Source organism: Carcharodon carcharias, chromosome 20 (genome assembly GCF_017639515.1).
Source record: "Carcharodon carcharias isolate sCarCar2 chromosome 20, sCarCar2.pri, whole genome shotgun sequence".
Taxonomy (NCBI): domain Eukaryota; kingdom Metazoa; phylum Chordata; class Chondrichthyes; order Lamniformes; family Lamnidae; genus Carcharodon; species Carcharodon carcharias.
In genome coordinates, this window is record NC_054486.1 from 72,611,843 (window position 1) to 72,630,630 (window position 18,788).

The 18,788-nt window shown below is 38.8% G+C and overlaps 1 protein-coding gene across 9 annotated transcripts in view; it reads right to left on the reverse strand.

Moving 5' to 3' along the window:
* The window catches only part of mark3a (MAP/microtubule affinity-regulating kinase 3a), a 226,615-nt gene that overhangs the window by 14,679 nt on the left and 193,148 nt on the right, over positions 1-18,788 (reverse strand). For 5 of the 9 annotated variants that reach the window (XM_041213916.1, XM_041213914.1, XM_041213913.1 and 2 more), the window contains 6 exons: positions 14,789-14,901; positions 12,030-12,186; positions 11,330-11,544; positions 10,370-10,473; positions 8,509-8,769; positions 3,030-3,056 (listed from right to left, as the gene is read on the reverse strand). In XM_041213916.1, coding sequence (XP_041069850.1) covers positions 3,030-3,056; positions 8,509-8,769; positions 10,370-10,473; positions 11,330-11,544; positions 12,030-12,186; positions 14,789-14,901 — 877 coding nt within the window. Of the gene's footprint in view, positions 1-3,029; positions 3,057-8,508; positions 8,770-9,761; positions 9,957-10,369; positions 10,474-11,329; positions 11,545-12,029; positions 12,187-14,788; positions 14,902-18,788 lie in introns of all 9 variants that reach the window. The other 4 variants (XM_041213919.1, XM_041213917.1, XM_041213921.1 and 1 more) reach the window with 3 other exon arrangements.

Here is an 18,788-nt window from a genome sequence, read left to right on the forward strand (position 1 = left end):
GAAGCGCTGAGCACCCCCTGTGTGGGCGGGGGGGAGTAGGCTGAGTTGGGGCCTATGCTCTTTTGCACATGTGCGTGAAAGAGCACAGAAACCTCCCTGAAGCACAAAGCTGCCTCAGGGAGATTAGTTTCATGTATAAAACATTGAATAAAGGAGAAAAATTTTTTAAGGACATGTCCCCTCATGTGAAACTCTCACATGAGCTGGGACATGTCCATTAATGTTAATAAAAATTTTTCCAACACTTTAAAAACCTTCATGAAACCTCATCCCGCCCGTGGACGAGGTTCCATGATAAATCCGAAAGCCGCCTGGGCTCTTCGCCTGCCTGCCAACCTTAAAGTTGGACGGGCAGCTCAGGTCAATGATTTAATTGATTGTTAAATGGCCTTAATAAGCCTTTGACAGTTTAGCAGGCATGCAGCCGAGTTGGTTGTGTGCCTGCCGAACTGAAAATCTGAATGGCGCGTGGTGACATTGGGATGCACACCCAACATCACCTCGCGTCATTTTACACCTCAATGAGTGGGCCCACCCCCACTCGCTGAGCCGAAGATTCTACCTCCAATCTTTTTCTTTCCAATTTTGCTAATGAAAGTATCTGATCATGTTTCCACACTTCACATTTCGTCTTGTACTGGCCACAACTTTATACTTATGTGTAATAAATTCCACTCTTTAACTCATCATATAGCTATCAGCTGACCACATAACTTTGTGTCACAGCGAATTTCTGAAACATCACAGGTAACAACATTCACAGTGTCTTTTTTACAAATTCTAAAATTCGGTAGACACAGAAAAGACCACAGCAGAATTCCATCGATAAATCTCACACCTGGGGCTTCATTTTCAATCCGGGGTCAGGAATCCCAGCCCAGATCATTTCTGAGTCCTGACCCCACACTGTATCTATGTCGCTAACAACACTATTTTAAAAGAAAGCTTCACGAATTGGGCTGGAGGCAGGGGGCCTCCCGGTGGTGCTGCCAGGAAGTAGGAATTGACTCAGAGTGCAATTCTCAAAGGCAGGCGGCAGTCATTATTGGGTTTGCCGTTGTCTTGCAGAATAAAGCAGGCAGGACATCAGGGAGACAGCAGCCCCAAGGCACAGCTAAGTGGCCAACAGTCAATGAAGAGGTACTAGAGCTATGTTCAAATAACCCCCCTTTTCCAAACAATTTTACTTTAGCAGAAACATTACTTAACGGTTCCTCACATTGATCCTGCCAGCTATGTACTAATGTGCACCAGATGGTTCTTTTCCGATTTGCAATGTGAAAATTGCATTCTTGTCCACCCCAGCCCTTCAAGCTTTTCAAGGAGCTTAACAGGCTGTTAATTGGAGGAGTGCAGGTTGCTAGTTCCTCCTCCACCACCCACACCGCAGCCCCCCCACCCGACTGTTGCTTTGAAAATAGCAGCGCGTTCCAGAGGTGTGAGAAGAATGAAACACCATCTGAGAGTGCTATTTCCAAAGCACGCCTGTGGGTGACTGAAAATCAAGCTCCTGGGATCTAATCTAGAGCATTTGTGAATCTTTACTACCTTGTACTTTCTATTGATAATCCAGTTTACAATCCAACCAGCCAATTTACTATTAATTAAATGAGCCTTATCCTTCTTATAAATTTCACATTTAGAATCTTATCAAATGTCTCAAAGTCCAAGTAATTTATAGCAACTGAAATCACCTTGTGTACCAATTCAGTTAACTCCTCAAAGAATTCCATTACAATTGTGAAACATGACCTACTTCACAGCAGTTTTTTTAAAATCATGTATTACAGCTTTTAGGCAATATATGTAATCCTTCTGAACAATGTTATTAGATCAATGTGCTACATAATATTTAAACCAGTGAACATTACAGTAGCCCTAGTAAAATGCAACTCCTTTATAAAGTATAAATTTGACTGCTTGATGCCCCATGTACTAAAGACAGCGAGCCTGCTGCAATGCAGAAATCGTCCCTATTGCAAAGTCCTTTTTCCACTTAAATTAATCCATTAAAATGTAGCCCAGCGAAAGCATATCATCTTCCTGACACAATCAGGACAATGATACCCTGGGGAAAGGCAGCAATCCCAAAGCTAGTTCTTGAGCAAAAGGATATGTTTTAGTAACCATTTAAATAAAAATATGTTTCTTCACCAAATATTTTCTCCAGAAAGTTTAAAATTTCTGTAGTAATGACAATTTTATAAAGTATGTTCTCATATGGCATGATGTCAATCCTGAGTTGGGATACTGCATGTTTTCAAGGTTGCACCTTCTAATTTACTAAAACGTTGTTTAAAATTCCAATCTTGAGGAGAAAAGAAATAGATCAGATGGCATAAAAGATTTCACAGAGACACATGAAGACTGTACATCGTCTCTCATTTCAGAAAGGTATACCATGAGTTACATGGAGTCCTACCCAAAGAAATGCCTTCATAGAAGGGAAAAGCACTTTAATCTAACTTGCAAATCTTTTCCATAAGGTATGGTAAATCATCCCTGTTCTGAGAAGGATATTTGGAAGACAGAATTATTCCATTTGCCAGAGAAATCCAAATGTTGCTGCATCACTTGAATCCTAAAACACACTTCCTGCAAGAGGCCTTAGTATTGCAATCACAGAATCTGCTTTGCGAGCCAAACACAGTTTACAAAACAAATGCCACTTTCAAAGTCTATGGCTGTTTTACAGCATGCCTTTTTTCAATTACGGAAACTAACATATATCCCACTCATGCTTGGTGTATAAGTATTAGTAAAAAAGCAAAATTATTCCATCAAATCTTCAGTTAATCATCATGAATCTCATTTAACAGCAGGTGGTTAGCATGCTCAGCTGTAGATATGTTTAGAGCAACCAGATTAGAGCACTCTCCATCATTATTAATGATTTAATAGTATATAATCTTCCAAGTAAGCCATGGGTAACTTTTTTCATATAAGCAAGAAGTCGTTGAGTTATCAAGGTTGTGAAACCAGGTTTCAGGTGATATTGCAGATCAAGCCAATTATGTTTTAAATCCTACCTTTTGGAAAACCTGAAAGACATGTTTCTAAATTAAAAAAAATGAGAAGCAAAAAATGTAAACAAAGCCCAAACATATGTTATACAAAAAATTGCATGTTTGATGCCTAAGTCAAACAGCAGGGATAAGAAAGATGGCATGATGAGAGGATATAGCAATGTGGCATTGCACACAAGGCCTAGCTACAACTAAAATTCACATTCCAGTCACGTAGAAATGTATGACTGCCCCAACAGACCAGTCAGGACCAGCTCAATCCCATTTGTTAAAATGCATTTCTTCAGGCATTTTCCATAAATAACTCAGATTAAGTTTATGGCACATAATATGACTGGACAACTGTGATGGGTGAAAGATGCAGTGTTTCAAATATGTCCACCATCTTATAGCCACATGAATTAAATACCAACATATATAGAGTAGACTATTATCATTGCTTGCAATATATCTGCCAGGTGGTTCTGCAAGGCCATGTGCATCAGTCATATATAGCTTTCTGCAATTGCTATCTTAATAAATATTACCTCAAAAAAGAGGTTCAAAATGTAATATGGGGTAACTCATTCCAATCAGGAAAAGATCCAAAATAACCTGCATCTTGCAAAATCTTACATTTTTCACTAAATCATTTTGTTTGATTTATTCTATCTTTAAATTATATCCCCAGACAGAATAATATCTACTTCTGAGTTTTTTTTAGTTGGATAGTTAAGAATGCTCTGGTAAGATTCATGGAAAACGGTCTTCCTTTTTAAACATTATACTGTAAACTCATGCTCATGCACAGATATTGGTTTCCTGTCAAGAAAATCTTACTATAAAATGGCGGAAGACAGGAGATTTGATTAATTGTTAACAATACAGATATGCAATCTAGCAAGTAGAAAAAAATTAATGAGAGTTGAAACAAATTGGAATTCAAAAGCAGATTTTGAATTTACGTTTGGGCACATATAAGCAAGGTGTTTGCAGACTAAAATGCCTATAAACAACACCATGTAGAGCTTGAAAAATATTTTATCCAATCACCCATTCAAGTTATTACACTTTTTACAGTTTGCAGCAATTAAATACAATAATACATTATAATAGTGACTACACTTCAAAAGTACTTCACTGGCTATGAAGCACTTTGGGATGTCCTGAGATCACGAAAGGCACTATATATATGCAAGTCTATTTTTTTCTTTAATAATGTTAAAAGTCATTATAAAACTTCCTGCATCACAGCAGCAACTTGGCAGTTATCAGCTTAGTCCAGTAGTACCACACCTGCACCTGATGCAGAAGGTTGCAGGTTAAATATCCAGTCAAAGAACTTTTTTTTTCTTTATTCTTTCATGGGATGTGGGCATTGCTGGCAAGGCCAGCATCTGTTGCCCATTCAAAGACCCCTTGAACTGAGTGGCTTGTGAGGTCATTCCAGAAGGCAGTTAAGAGTTAACTACATTGCTGTGGGTCTGGAGCCACATACAAACGAGATTGGGTTAGGATGGCAGAATTCCTTCCCTAAAGGACATTAGTGAACCAGATGGGTTTTTACGACAATTGCTGATAATCGTCATGGTCACCATTACTGAGACTAGTTTTATCCAGATTTATTAATTGAATTTAAATTCCTCCAACTGCCATGGTGGGGTGTGAACTTCAGAGCATTAGCCTGAGCCTCTGGACACTCCTAATCCTGTGCCACTCCACCATGATGCTGGATAATGAGTCCAGTTGCCACTACACCACCATCTCCCCAAACTTGAGCACATACTCTAGGTTGACATTTCAATGCAATGCTGAGGGAGTGTTGCAATGTTGGAGGTGCCCACCTTAGGAGGAAATTTTGAACCAAAACCTATACTGGATCCCATAGTACTACCTAAAAAGCAAGGGAGCTCCCCCAGTGTTTTGGCCAGCATTTATTTTTCAATCAGCACTGCCAAAAATAAACTAACTCTCTTATGTAGAGAGGGCATTTAAACTAAATAGCGGGGAGGGGGGTCGATGTGTGGAGAGATTTGAAAAGTTAAAGAGAAAGAACATTGCAATAGTGCAGGATAATGATACAGGTAATGATAACCAAAGTGTGACAGGAAGGCACAGAGGGTACAAATACAATCAGCAAATAGGGTCAGAGTAAGTAAAAACAGTGAAAAAACAGAATTAACTGCTCTTTATCTGAATGCTCGTAGCATTCGTAACAAGAAGGATGAATTGATAGCATTAATAGAAATAATTACAGAAATGTGGTTGCAATGTGGCCAAGGCTGGGACCTGAATATTCAACCTGAATATTTGGTATTTGACATGTTGGAAGAACAGGAGGAAAGGAGGAGGTGGGCTAACTCTGTTATTAAAGGATGAGATCAGTACAATAGTGAGGAATGATCTTGGTTCAGAAGATCAAGATGTGGAATCAGTTTGGGTGGAGATAAGAAACAGCAAAGGAAACAAGTCACTGGTGGGAGTAGTTTACAGCCCCTCTAATAGTAGCTGCACAGTAGGACAGAATCAGAGAATATACATTAAGAAATAATTGGGCTTGCAGGCAAGGTACTGCAATAATCATGGGTGACTTTAATCTTCACATCGATTAGACAAATCAAATTGGCAAAGGTAGCCTGGAGGATGAGTTCATAGAGTGTATTTGGGACAGTTTCTTAGAACAATACGGTCTGGAAGCTACCAGGGACCAGGCTATTTTGGACCTGGTAATGTGTAATGAATGAGGATTAATTAAGGACCTCTTAGTAAAAGGCTCCTCTAGGCAAGAGTGATTTTAACATTCTAGAATTTTACATTTAGTTGAGAATAAGAAATATGGGTCCATAACTAATGTCTTAAATTTAAACAAAGGCAATCACAATGGTATGAAGACAGAGTTGGCTAAAGTGGACTGGGAAAATAGTTAAAAAATAAGATAAGAGAGATGCTAGGCAAACATTTAAGGAGATATTCCATAACTTTCAACAAAGATATATTTCATTAAGAAAGACTCCACCAGAACGATGCACAATCCATGGCCAGCTTAGGAAGTTAAGGGTGGTATCAAATTGAAAGAAAAGGCACACAACGTTGTGAAGATTAGTGGTAGGGAAGATGATCTGCAAAGGTTTAGAAACCAATAAAGAGTGACTAAAAAAGAGAAATTGGAGTACAAGCGAAAAAATGAGCAAGATTTTTAAAATAGACAGTAAAAGTTTCTGCAGGTCTATAAAAAGGAGGAGAGTAGCTAAAGTGAGCACAGTCCCTTAGAATGAGAGACTGAGGAATTAATGATGGGATACGAGGAAATGGCAGAGGCTTTGAGCAAGTATTTTGTATCTGTCTTCACAATGGAAGACACAAAATGCATCCTAAGAGTAGTTGAAAATCAAAGAGCAGAAGGGAGGGGGGAACTTAGAACAACTTGTATCACTAGATAAAAAGTAATGAGAATTCTAAAGGGACTTAAGGCTAACAAATCCTGTGAACCTGATGGCCCTCATCCTGGGGCAGCTGAGGTGGCTGCACAGATAGTGGATGCATTGGTTGTAATCTTCCAAAATTCCCTAGATTTTGTAAAGGTCTCAGTGGACTAGAAAACCACAAATGTAATAATTCTATTCAAGAAAAGAGGGAGACAGAAAGTAGCAAACTATAGGCCAGTTACAGTAATGTCTGTCATTGGGAAAATGCTAGAATCCATTATTAAAGAGGTCAGGACATTTAGAGAATCATAATACAATCAGGCAGAGTCAACATGGTTGTGTGAAAGAGAAATAATATTTTACAAATTTACTAGAATTCTTTGAGGATGAAACAAGCAAGGTGGATAAAGAGAAACCATTGATGGAGTGTATTTGGATTTCTAAAAGACAATTGATAAGGTGCCACCATAAAAGGTTACTACACAAGGTAAGAGTTTATGGCGTTGGGCGTGATATACTAGCATGGACAGAGGACTGGCTAACTAACAGGAAAGAGAGAGGCAGGATAAATGGGCCATTTTCAGGTTGGTAAGCTGTAATTGTGGAGCACTGAAGGGATCTATGCTGGGGCTTCAATTATTTACAATCTATATGAATGATTTGGATGAAGGGACTGACTGTATTGTAGCCAAATTTGCTGACGATACAAAGATTGTAGGAAAAGTAAGTTGTGAGGAGAATATAAAAAGTTTGGAAAGAGAGATTGATAGGTTAAGTTAGTGAGCAAAAATTTGGCAGATGGAGTATAATGTAGGAAAATGTGAGGCTGTCCACTTTAGCAGGAAGAATGGAAAAGCAGAATATTATTTAAATGGAGAGAGTCTGCAGAATGCTGCGGTACAGAGGGACCTGAGTGTCCTTGCACATGAATCACAAAAGTCAGCATGCAGGTACAGTAGGTAATTAAGGCAAAAGAATGTTGGCGTTTATTGCAATGGGGATGGAGTATAAAGGTAGGAAAGTCTTACTACAGCTGTACATGGCATTGGTGAGACCACACCTAGAGTACTGAATGCAGTTTTGGTCACCTTAATTAATATAGGGACATACTTGCATTGGAAGCAGTTCAGAGAAGATTTGCTAGGCTGATTCCTGATATGAAAGGATAGTCTTATGAGGAAAGGTTGAGCAGTTGGGCCTATACTCATTGAAGTTTAGAAGAATGAGAGGTGATTTTATTCAAACATTATAAGATTCTGAGGGGGCTTGACAGGGTAGATGCTCATTGAATGTTTCCCCTCTTGAGGGAATCTAGAAATAGAGGGTGCAGTTTCAATATAAGGGGTCTCCCATTTAAGGCAGAGATGGGGAGGTATGTCTTCCCTCAGTGGGTTGTTAGTGTTTGAAATGTTCTCCCCAGTGAATAGTGGAGGCCAGGTCACTGAATATGTTCGAAGCGGAGTTAGACAGGTTTTTAATTGACAAGGGAGTCAAGGGTTATGGGGGATAGGCAGCAAAGTGGAGTTAAGGCCGCATCAGATCAGCTATGATCTCACTGACTGACAGGGCAGGCCAGAGGGGCCAAATGGCCTACACCTGCTACTATTTCTTATGCTCTTATGTCATCTCATTGTTGTTTGTGGAACGTTTCCGTGTGCAGTCGTCTGCTGCCTTTACCTACATAAAAACAATGATCATTCTTGATATACTTCATTGGTATTTCCGGACATCCTGAAAATATGAAAGGCACTATTATATAGCACGTTCCTTGGTTATTGCTAACAAGATTATGCAATAAACGATTCTATAAAAGTGGCAACTTCAGCCACCCAGAATATAAACCCAACACTATTAGATAGTGTTGGAATGACACCAGTAACAATTCTTTTGCACTGCTTTTAAGCAGCAGGCACAGGTTCAAGTTGTGGTTAAAAGTTCAATCTAAATTTGTCAAAATATTAAAACATAGGAATGGATGCCTGTCAAATACTTTTACAAGCTCTTTTAATGCCAAATACATATATTTTATGTAAATTGCCATCTTGTACCTTTATTCAAATTCTTACAATTACACTTACCTTCGTGTGAGTTTTGAGGTTAATTTACTAAAGAGATTTGTGGAACCTCTGCTTCGTGTCTGTGATAGAGGAGTGGCATCATGAGACAGTGTGGGTGATGCAGGTGGTCCATTGTATGTAGCATTTCGTCGTTCTCTGAGCTGACCACCATGGAAAGTGCTACGACTGGCAGTTCCTCTGGGGAAACGCATGCGGTCGGGAGTGGTGGCGCTGCTGATACTGTGGGTGGAGGTCACAGGTGTCCTTTGACCTGGTGCAGTGCTACAAGAAAATATTATAAAAAACATAACAATTACTGTAATGAAGCAGTGTTTTGTAACTCATAAAGCTCCAATATTGTTGCAGAACATATTAGGCATTAAAAATACTCTCAATACACTACTAGTTCTCAAAAAGTTATTTCTAGAGAAATAGAATGCTATTATCAGCTGACGTGCATCAGGAAAAGTATCTACTTAAACAAGTTAACAGACAAAGCTGCCTACTGTTGAAAATTTGACTTGGATAAGATAAAAATACCAATTATAACAATAATGTTAAGAGTAACAGCACTGTAAATATCAAATTGAAAAGTCAAATTTACAATTGCACAAGAATGTATAATTCTGGCAAATAAGCACAAACAGTTTAATTAAATATTGAAAGCTTTTCTATTAACTGAAATTGACAAGAATATCATACTTGTGGAACCTATTGGGAGTGGAAACTTTATCTGCAATCATCCAATTTCATTTTTCAATGATCAGAATTGTGTATGAAATGAAGTGAAACTAGAAAATGATTACTTAAGATTACAGTTTGTGTGAACTGCTCACAACTGAAAGTAAATGGATAGTTCCCTTAGTTTAAGAGTTAAGAGAGAACTATCACACTTATCCATTATCTATATGGTACTTAGAATTATAGCCCTAATGAATAGTAATCAGAACTGCTGATCTGTAACTTTAATAACTGAGTTAGTTCAGTTTTATTCTCTGCTTGTTATGCTGATGAATTGGTTCAAATGATCAATTTAACCTAGAAACAAATCATGTCATGTGTTAACATGGTTGTAATCAAATGGGGCTATAATTTTACATAAATATTTCAGGACAGAGTAAGTATGGGCACAGAAGCCAGACTGCAGCTAAATCTATGCAACTGTTTACAGATTCCAATATATATATATATATATATATAGAAAAATTAAACAAAAATAGAACAGGTAAAAAAAATCAGCAGGTAGTTTTAATGTATTATCCTCCTTTGCTTACTTAGGCTGGAAGTTATCTGCTTCATTGTCTATTGCAGGCATCATCTTGGTAGCATACCCTGAGCCTGACATGGACATTGACTTCTGATGTCGCAATCGGGCAGAAGTGGAAGATGTAGTAGAAGCGGATGTAGATGCAGGAGGAGATGCATATGCAGACGCAGAACTAGTCGCACAAGCAGACATTTCTGTCAGGCTGTGATGAAGTGTGGTTGAGATAGAGGCAGAAGCAGACAGAATACAACATGGAGCACAATGTTGAACAAGTGCAAATTAAAAGAAAGCAAACACCATGCTGTTTAAGAAGTTAGCTGCGATTTTACCTTTTAAATTAAAACAACAGAGAAGACAGAAAAAGAAAAGCAGTTTAAAACTGCAAAACAATAACATACTCTACAGTTATTTCAGTACTATGTCCAATGTAATTTATAGGCAATAATGCTATTTCAGCATGTGAAAAGATCTAATACAAGAGATATATAGAAACATATCATACATGAGGTTCCATCATTGCAACACAGTTGCATTTGGATATTATATTAGAACAATTCATCTAAATTAAAGTGAATTCTGCACCATTATAAAACATCTTTGACTCTAAATAATTACCTATTTTCCTTTCCATTCTGTAATACTGAGTGCCTATCAACGTTTGTTCTTTCACTGCATACATATGTATTCCGTCGGGTCATTCCTCCAGACACCGTGTTATTCTGATAACAGATAAATAAGCATTGATTTCTTCAAAATTATTCAAAGCTGCTTCTCTGTTGATTTTATAATGTAATATCTCCTTTTATGCTTCTACTAGGATTGTGTACAATCTGAAATGCAAACCTCAACAGCAGCAGCAACATTCAGTAATTAACAAAAAGGAGCTGGACTTCTCCCAGCAAATACTGAAGCTCTCCACCAAACACTTGATCTAGCAATTTGGCATAAAACTGGCAAATCTTCCTTGACAAAAGCACTGGGCATTAATTGTGCAGGCTGGAATTCAGATACGTGACCCTTTGCAATCACTGCCCATTGCTAGACAATATCTCATTAAAAATGTTTGTATATCGTATAACCTGCAATAATGTTTAAGCTTAGGCTCGGTGATAGCACTCTTGCCTGTGAATCAGGAGGTTGTGGGTTTTAAAAAGCACTCCCCAGACTTGAACACATCGTAGACACTTAAGTGTAGTACTGAGGACTGCAGTACGCTGTACTTCGAGAAGTGTTGCCATTCAGATGAGACATTAAACTGAGGGTCTGCTTTCCCTCTCACTTGAATATAAAAGATACCACAGAACATTTTGAAAGAGAGCAAGGCATTACTCTGATATTCTAGTCAACATTTATCTCTCAAGCAACATCACCAAAACAGATTATCTGATTATTTATTTCATTACAAGTGATTGTTCTCCAAAGGTACTTATAATTGGCTGTGAAACACTCAGGACATCCTGTGGTTATGAAATCCAATTTATACACAGAAGTTCGTTCTTCCTTCCTTCTTTATACAATACTGCAAATCAGTGACTAACACATTTTAAATGTAGAATTGGTATCCAGCATACTTACACTAGTCACAACAGAACTCTTTTTGCGATCAGGAATCTCTGCTTTGTTAGGGTTGTTAGCACTTCCCAATTTAGGGCTGGAAGGAGTAATTCCTCTTCCTCCAACAGCAGTGGTGCTAGATTTCCTTGACTGAACTTCCTCCTTTAAGTCACTATCTGCAGTGCTAGTTTGACTTCTTTTTGGATAGGATACCACTGGTGGAATCGAGGGTCCAGCTTTGATAAACAAAGATGTATTTTCCGGTTATATCCTTCACAATCTATAATTAGTTACATCAATTATCTTGCTCAGAATTTATTAAATTTATTGTGTATGTGATGTTGAATGTATATTAATCACAAGGCTTTGGTAATAATCTAATTTGCAGATCTTTCTCAATGAAATGAGTACATTCACCACAATCATCTAGCTTTTATGATGGTGGAATCTTTGGATGGAATTTTTCAGCCCTGTCGCGGCAGGGCGGGGCCATAAAATGTGGCAAACCGTTCAGAAGTCCACTGACTTTGGTGGGGCCATAAAATCCTGCTGGTGTAAAATTCTGCCCTTTAAGTTTAAGGAAATAGTCTAGTCCACATGTATGCAATATGCTTTCTGTGGCTACAGTTCAGAAGAAATAAAAGAAAATATCTAATTTATCATAAAGTAGAACAATCCAGTTTCCTTAGAAAGTTAAAAATGGATGATTCTGAGCACTCACCATGATCACTGTATCGTCGTTGCTTTTGATTGGCTGATATACTTCTTTGGACCTTATGATGAGAAGGAGATTGTCCAGTACTATTATTGAGGTCACTGCTTGGCCTGATCTTAGCTAAGGAAAGGTTACTGCTGGAGCTTGAATCACTGACTTCCAACTGAGAGGGTAATGAAGCAAATTTAGTTGAGAAGCAATCATAAACACCTTTAAAGTATTAAAATGACAAAACTAAGTTTCAGTTTAGTGCATTAAATTCATACCCCGCAATCTACAACCGCATAAGTGCATGCACATCATAATTATGAATGAAAATGCAGTCAGGATTTATTAAGCCCCATTTACTAGTTTAAAAAAATCCACAGAACTATTTCACATGAAGAATTACCATCATGGTGTGAGGAATATCATCTGACATGAATTTTTTTCAATGGGGGTTGTCAAATCAAACCTTATCCTAACAGCAGATTTCCAAAAACCCCTTTCTATAAACAAAATAACCCCAGTAACATGCACTGTAGCAATTCCACTGAACAAGCTAAGATCTGTTAATTATGCTGGATTTTCAAAAACCCCTGTAACACCAACGGCTCAAATTTAGTAAAGTAATGGAATTTAATCTCTACAATATTTGGTCAAGCAAAATTATGTTGCAAACAGTTTCTGTATAATAAACATTAAAGCTAAAGCATGAAAACAGTGCCAGAGATAAACACTAACATGAAATCAATTATTTACATCAACAAGTGTTGGAATAATTTATTTCCGAACTGGTTTTGAACTAAGAACAGGAAATGGAACATTTCTATTCCAAACATGCTATTCAGAGTGCTCAGAAGTAATTTTGATTAGAGGTGATAATTTTGAACAAATATGGACTGTGGGAAACCCTAGACTTATCATATACCTTGACTGTCAAAAGACATTTGACTAAGTTCCATATAAAAGACAATTAGTTAAACTGAAAGTTGTAGGGAATCAGGGTAAACCCTAAAAGTAGGTAAGAAATTAGCTGACCAGATAGGATGTAACTCGTGCTTGTCAGGATTGGGGGGTGGGGGGAACGAAAGGAGTGCTGAATGAGGTGCCCTAGGGCTTGATGCAGTCATCACTACTGTTTGAATTTATATAAATGACTTGGATTCAGGAAACAAAAGCAAAACAGTCAAGTTTACAGCTGATATCAAACCAGCAAGAGCAGTGAATTCAGGGAGTTCAGAAGTTACAGAATGAGTTGTATAAAATATATGAATAGAACACACACTGGCAGATCAAATTGAATGCAGACATGTGTAAAGTATTGAAAATAAGGAGAAGAATAAGCCACATATGTACTCCATGAATGTGTACATTGAATCAATTGGAACAGCCATCAACAATGCAAATAGAATGTTAGGCTACATAGTAACACAGGAGGATACAAGACAGAAATAGTATGACCAAACTGAATATGTACTGGCTAGACTACATGTTGAGGACTGCAACCAGTTCTAGTTGCCAAGGCACAAGAGTGATTTTCAAGTGTTAGAGGCAGCACAGGGAAGAGCCCTGAGGCTGAACCCCATTGTCAAAGGGCTGAAATTATGAGAAGAGACTTGGGTATTGCAGCCTGGAATGTAAGCACCTGAGAGGTGGTCTTCGAGGGACAAGACAGTTATGGAAAAGGTTAGTAGGACAAGGAGACATGATTTAAGCTAGTGGATGGTAAATATAGGACAACAACTACGATGCCATTTTGAGTTATTTTGAATCATAGCCTACCCCAGATTTCTTCAATGGAATTAACTATTCCAATTCTTAAAATTAAGTGATCTGGAAGCAAAAAATGCTAGTTATTTACCCCTCCCCCATCTTTTTGTTAACTGTTCATGGGATTTGACCATTGCTGACAAAGCCAGTGTTTGTTGCTATTCCCTAACTGTCCCTGAGAAGGCAGTGATGAGCCACCTTCTTGAACCGCTACAGTAAATGTGGCAAGGAGACAATGTGACTCAAACAGAAAGGTACGGATTCAATCCTTCACTCTTCCCAGTTTCTAATCTTAGCTGTGTTAAACTGGAGGGTACCTAAAGCAGTTGCATTTTCAATGTGGAATGGAAATTAGTTGGGCAAATTAGGTTATCCTGCCAATGCAACACATCATATCTTAGCAGCTGGCTGCTTTCTAGGCAGCAAAGGTGCATAGATTCTGGAGAGCTCAGAATATAGGAGAAATTTACACTGTAAAGTCAGGTAAATAGAAAATGTAGGGCAATCAATGTTATTTTGGTCATTATTGGTTGTAAAGGGATTGGCTTGGCTCAGTGATAGCATCCTTACATTCGAGTCAGATGGTTGTGGGTTCAAGTCCCACTCCAGAGCTTTGAGCACATAATGTAGGCTGATACTTCCATGTAGTATTGAGGAAGTGTTGCATTGTCATAGCTACTGTCTTTCGAATAAGACATTAAACCAAGTTACTGTAGCTCTCTCAGGTAGGACTTAAAAGATCCAATGATATTAATCACGAGGAGGTGGTCTGAGCAAGCTGTTGTTCTATTTGATATTTGTTCCTCAATGACCACCACTAAAAGCAGATTATCTGGCAATTTATCTCGTTAATGTTTTTGAGGCATTTGTGTGTGCACATTGGCAGTTACATTTCCCTACATTGCAACAGTAACTACTTTGAAAATACTACATTAGTCACAAAGTACTTTGGGAAGTTCTGAAGTTGTGAAAGAGGCTATACAAATGCAAGCTTATTCTTCTTTCTTTCTTACCTCATTGGACTTTCGACCCAGCAACAAGTATGTTGCAGTTATATCATCATATTTCATTTTGGCAAGGGATTCCTGGATTTCCTCTCGGCTATAACCCATTCCAACCATTATATCTGTAAAATAGAGATCAGTAGTTTTCAAACAGACTAGTCCTAACTGTTACCTGATCGAGTATGTTATCTTCCAATATATTCTTTCAAATGTAATCTTATCCTTGCACCACATATTCCCTTTTGAAGGTTGCTAATAATCTTCTAAATCGATAAATATGAATCTTTTGCACTTTCTTTCTCTTCCTAAACCCACTTATAGCTTCCACAGAAGAACAAACCATTACTTAAGGACAACTATGTGATATTGTGGTTTAGTATGCTGCCCAGCTGTCATTAGGACCAAGGTCTGAGGTAGGCTAATCATGAAAGCATAAAAATATATCAGCTGATTGTAAGGATCATACACATTGCTGCTCAATTTGGCACAAATTAGCAGCTTCACTGATTATGATCAAAAGATTAGCTGTTACTAGAAGTAGAAAACTCATACTTGTATAAATAAAACTATCTCTGAGGTTGAGCTTAAGATATATTTTGTAAGGGGAGCCTTATTTTATATCTATCTAATGCTACGCCTAACTTCGAAGTGCTTAATGACAACATTGGACTAGATGGCTCATGTAGAGAAAAAAGTAAGGCCATATTTGATGGATGGTCTTTTTTCTTTCTGTAACATTAGATGATTGTATGAAAACTAGAAGTCTTCTGCTTCTTTGCTTTGAAATCTCTCACTTTGAATAGTACAAAAACAAAAAAAATTCAAATTAGAATGCAAATACGAGTTATAACTTAACCTGAAACTCAGAATATACAAAAGACAATCAATATAATGAATATTTAAATTCGCTTTAAATGCAAACAGTTATGAAAAGGTAGGTTAAGCATATATTAAAACTATAGTACTGATTTCTTTATCTTATTTACTATCTACATTACAAAAACATTTCATAAATGTATTTAAGTAGCTCCCTGTTCAGTTGATGAGAAAAACTGCAAAATATACTAACATTTATGTTAACATAAAGGGGAATCCAAAAGTCTTCTGTGGACACAAAAATAGGAAAAGGGTGGTAAAAGGAGTAGTGGGGTTAATTAAGGACCAAAAAGGGAATTTACACTTGGAGGCAAGGGGCATGGCTGAAGCACTAGATGGGTACACTACATCTGTCTTTACAAAAGAAGAAAATGCTGCCCAAATCTTAGTCAAAGTAGAGGTAGTTGAGACACTGCATGGGCTAAAAGTTGATGAAGAGGAGCAATTAGAGGAGATATTAGCTGTACTTAAAGTTGTTAAATCACAGGACTGGATGGGATGTATCCAAGGATATTGAGTGGAAATTACGAAGGCACTGGCCATGATCTTCCAGCTCTCCTTAGATATAGGGATGGTGCCAGAGGACTGGAGATTTTCAAATGTTACACCCTTGTTCAAAAAAGGATGCGAGGGTAAGCCCAGCAACTACAGGCCAGTCAATTTAATATTGTGGTGGGAAAGCCTTTAGAAATGAAAATCCGGGTCAAAAATTAAGTTGTTTCATCAAATGTGGATTAATTAAGGTAAGCCAGCATGGATTTATTAAGGAAAAATCAAGTTTAACTAAGTTGTTTGAGATTTTTGATGAGGTAACAGAAAGGGTTGATGAAGGTAATGCAGTTAATGTGGTGCATACGGCCTTTCAAAAGGCATTTGATAAAATGCATCATAATAGGCTTAGAGCTTATGGAATAAAAGGGGCAGTAGCAGCATGAATATGGAATTGGCTAAGTGACAAGAAATGGAGTAGTGGCGAATGGTTGTTTTTCAGACTGGAGGAAGGTATATAATGGGATTCCAAGGGGATGGTTTTTTTTTATTTATTCCTTCATGGGATGTGAACATAGCTGGCTAGGCCAGCATTAGTTGCCCAACCTTAACTGTCCTGGAGAAGGTGGTGGTGAGCTGCCTTCTTGAAACGCTACAGTCCATGAGGCGTAGGTACACCCACAGTGCTACTGGGAAGAGAACTCCAGGATTTTGACTCAAAAACTGTGAAGGATGGTGTATGGCTTGGATGGGAACTTGCAGGTGGTGGAGTTCCCATGCAACTGCTGCCGTTGTTCTTCTAGGTGGTAGAGACTGCAGGTTTGGAAGATGCTGTCGAAGGACCATGGGTGAGTTGCTGCAGTGCATTTTGTAAATGATGTACATTGTTGCCACTGTGCGGTGGTGGTGAAGGGAGTGAATATTGAAAGTGGTGGATGGGGTGCCAATTAATGGCTTTGTCCTGAATGGTGTCGAATTTCTTGAATGTTGTTGGAGCTGCACTCATCCAGGCAAGTGGAGAGTATTTCATCACACTCCTGACTTGTACTTTGTAGATGGCAGACAGGCTGTGGGGACTCAGGAGCTGAGTTATTTGCTGCAGAATTTCCAGCCTCTGACCTGCTCTTGTAGCCACAATATTTATGTGGCTGGTCCAGTTAAGCCTCTGGCCAATGGTAATGCCTAGAATGTTGATAGTAGGAGATTCAGTGATGGTAATGCCATTGAATGTCAAGGGAAGATAGTTAGATTATCTCTTCTTGGGGATAGTCATTGTCTGGCACTTGTGTGGCGCAAATATTACTTACCATTTATCAGCCCGAGCTGGAATGTTGACCAGGTCTTGTTGCATATGGATGCGGACTGCTTCAGTATGAGGAGCCATGAATAGTGCTGAACATTGTGCAATCATCAGCGAACATACCCACTTCTGACCTTATGATGAAGGGAAGGTCATTGATGAAGCAGCTGAAGATGGTTGGGCCGAGGAAACTACCCTGAGGGACTCTTGTAGTGATGTCCTGGGACTGAGCATTCCGGCACGGGCTGATAAATGGTAAGTAATATTTGCTCCACACAAGTGCCAGGCAATGACTATTCCCAAGAAGAGATAATCTAACCATCTCCTTTGACATTTAAGGGCATTATCATCACTGAATCTCCTATCATCAACATTCTGGGCATTACCATTGGCCAGAAGCTTAACTGGACCAGCCATATAAATACTGTGGCTACAAGAGCAGGTCAGAGGCTGAAAATTTTGCAGCAAATAACTGTCCTGGGACTGACCTCCAACAACCACAATCACCTTCCTTTGTGCTACATATGTTTCCAACTTGTGGAGATTTTGCCTTGCTTCTCATTGATTTCAGTTTTGCTAGGGGTCCTTGATGCCACACTTGATCAAATGCTGCCTTGATGTCAAGGACAGTCCCTTGCAACTCTTAAGTTCAGCTCAAGTTTAAACCAAGGCTGTAATGAGGTCAGGAGTTGAGTGGCCCTGGCTGAACCCAAACTGAGCGTTAGTGAGCAGGTTATTGTTGTGTAGGTGCCGCTTGATAGTACTGTCGATGACACCATCACTTTGCTGATGATTGAGAGTAGACTGATGGGGCGGTAATTGGCTGGGTTGGATTTCTCCTGATTTTTGTGGACAAGACATACCTGGGCAATTTTCCACATTGCCGGGTAGATGCCAGTGTTGTAGCTGTACTGCAGCAGCTGTACTGCAGCAGCTGCACCAGGGGCGTGACCAGTTCTTGAGCATAGCTCTTCAGTAATATTGCTGGAATGTTGTCAGGGCCCATAGCCTTTGCGATCGCTGGTGCCTTCAGCCATTTCTTGATATTACATGGAGTGAATCAAATTGACTGAAGAGTGGCATCTGTGATGCTGGGGGCCTTAGGAGGTGGCCAAAATGGATCATCCACTCAGCACTCCTAGCTGAAGATTGTTGCAAATGTTTCAGCCTTATCTTTTGCACTGATGTCCTTGCTCCCCTCTCATTGAGAACTTGTAGAGACCCCTCCTCCCATTGTTAAATTGTCCACCATCATTCACGTCGAGATGTGGCAGTACTGCAGAGCTTATATCTGATCCGTTGGTTGTGGAATCACTTAGCTCTGTCTACCGCATGATGCTTCTC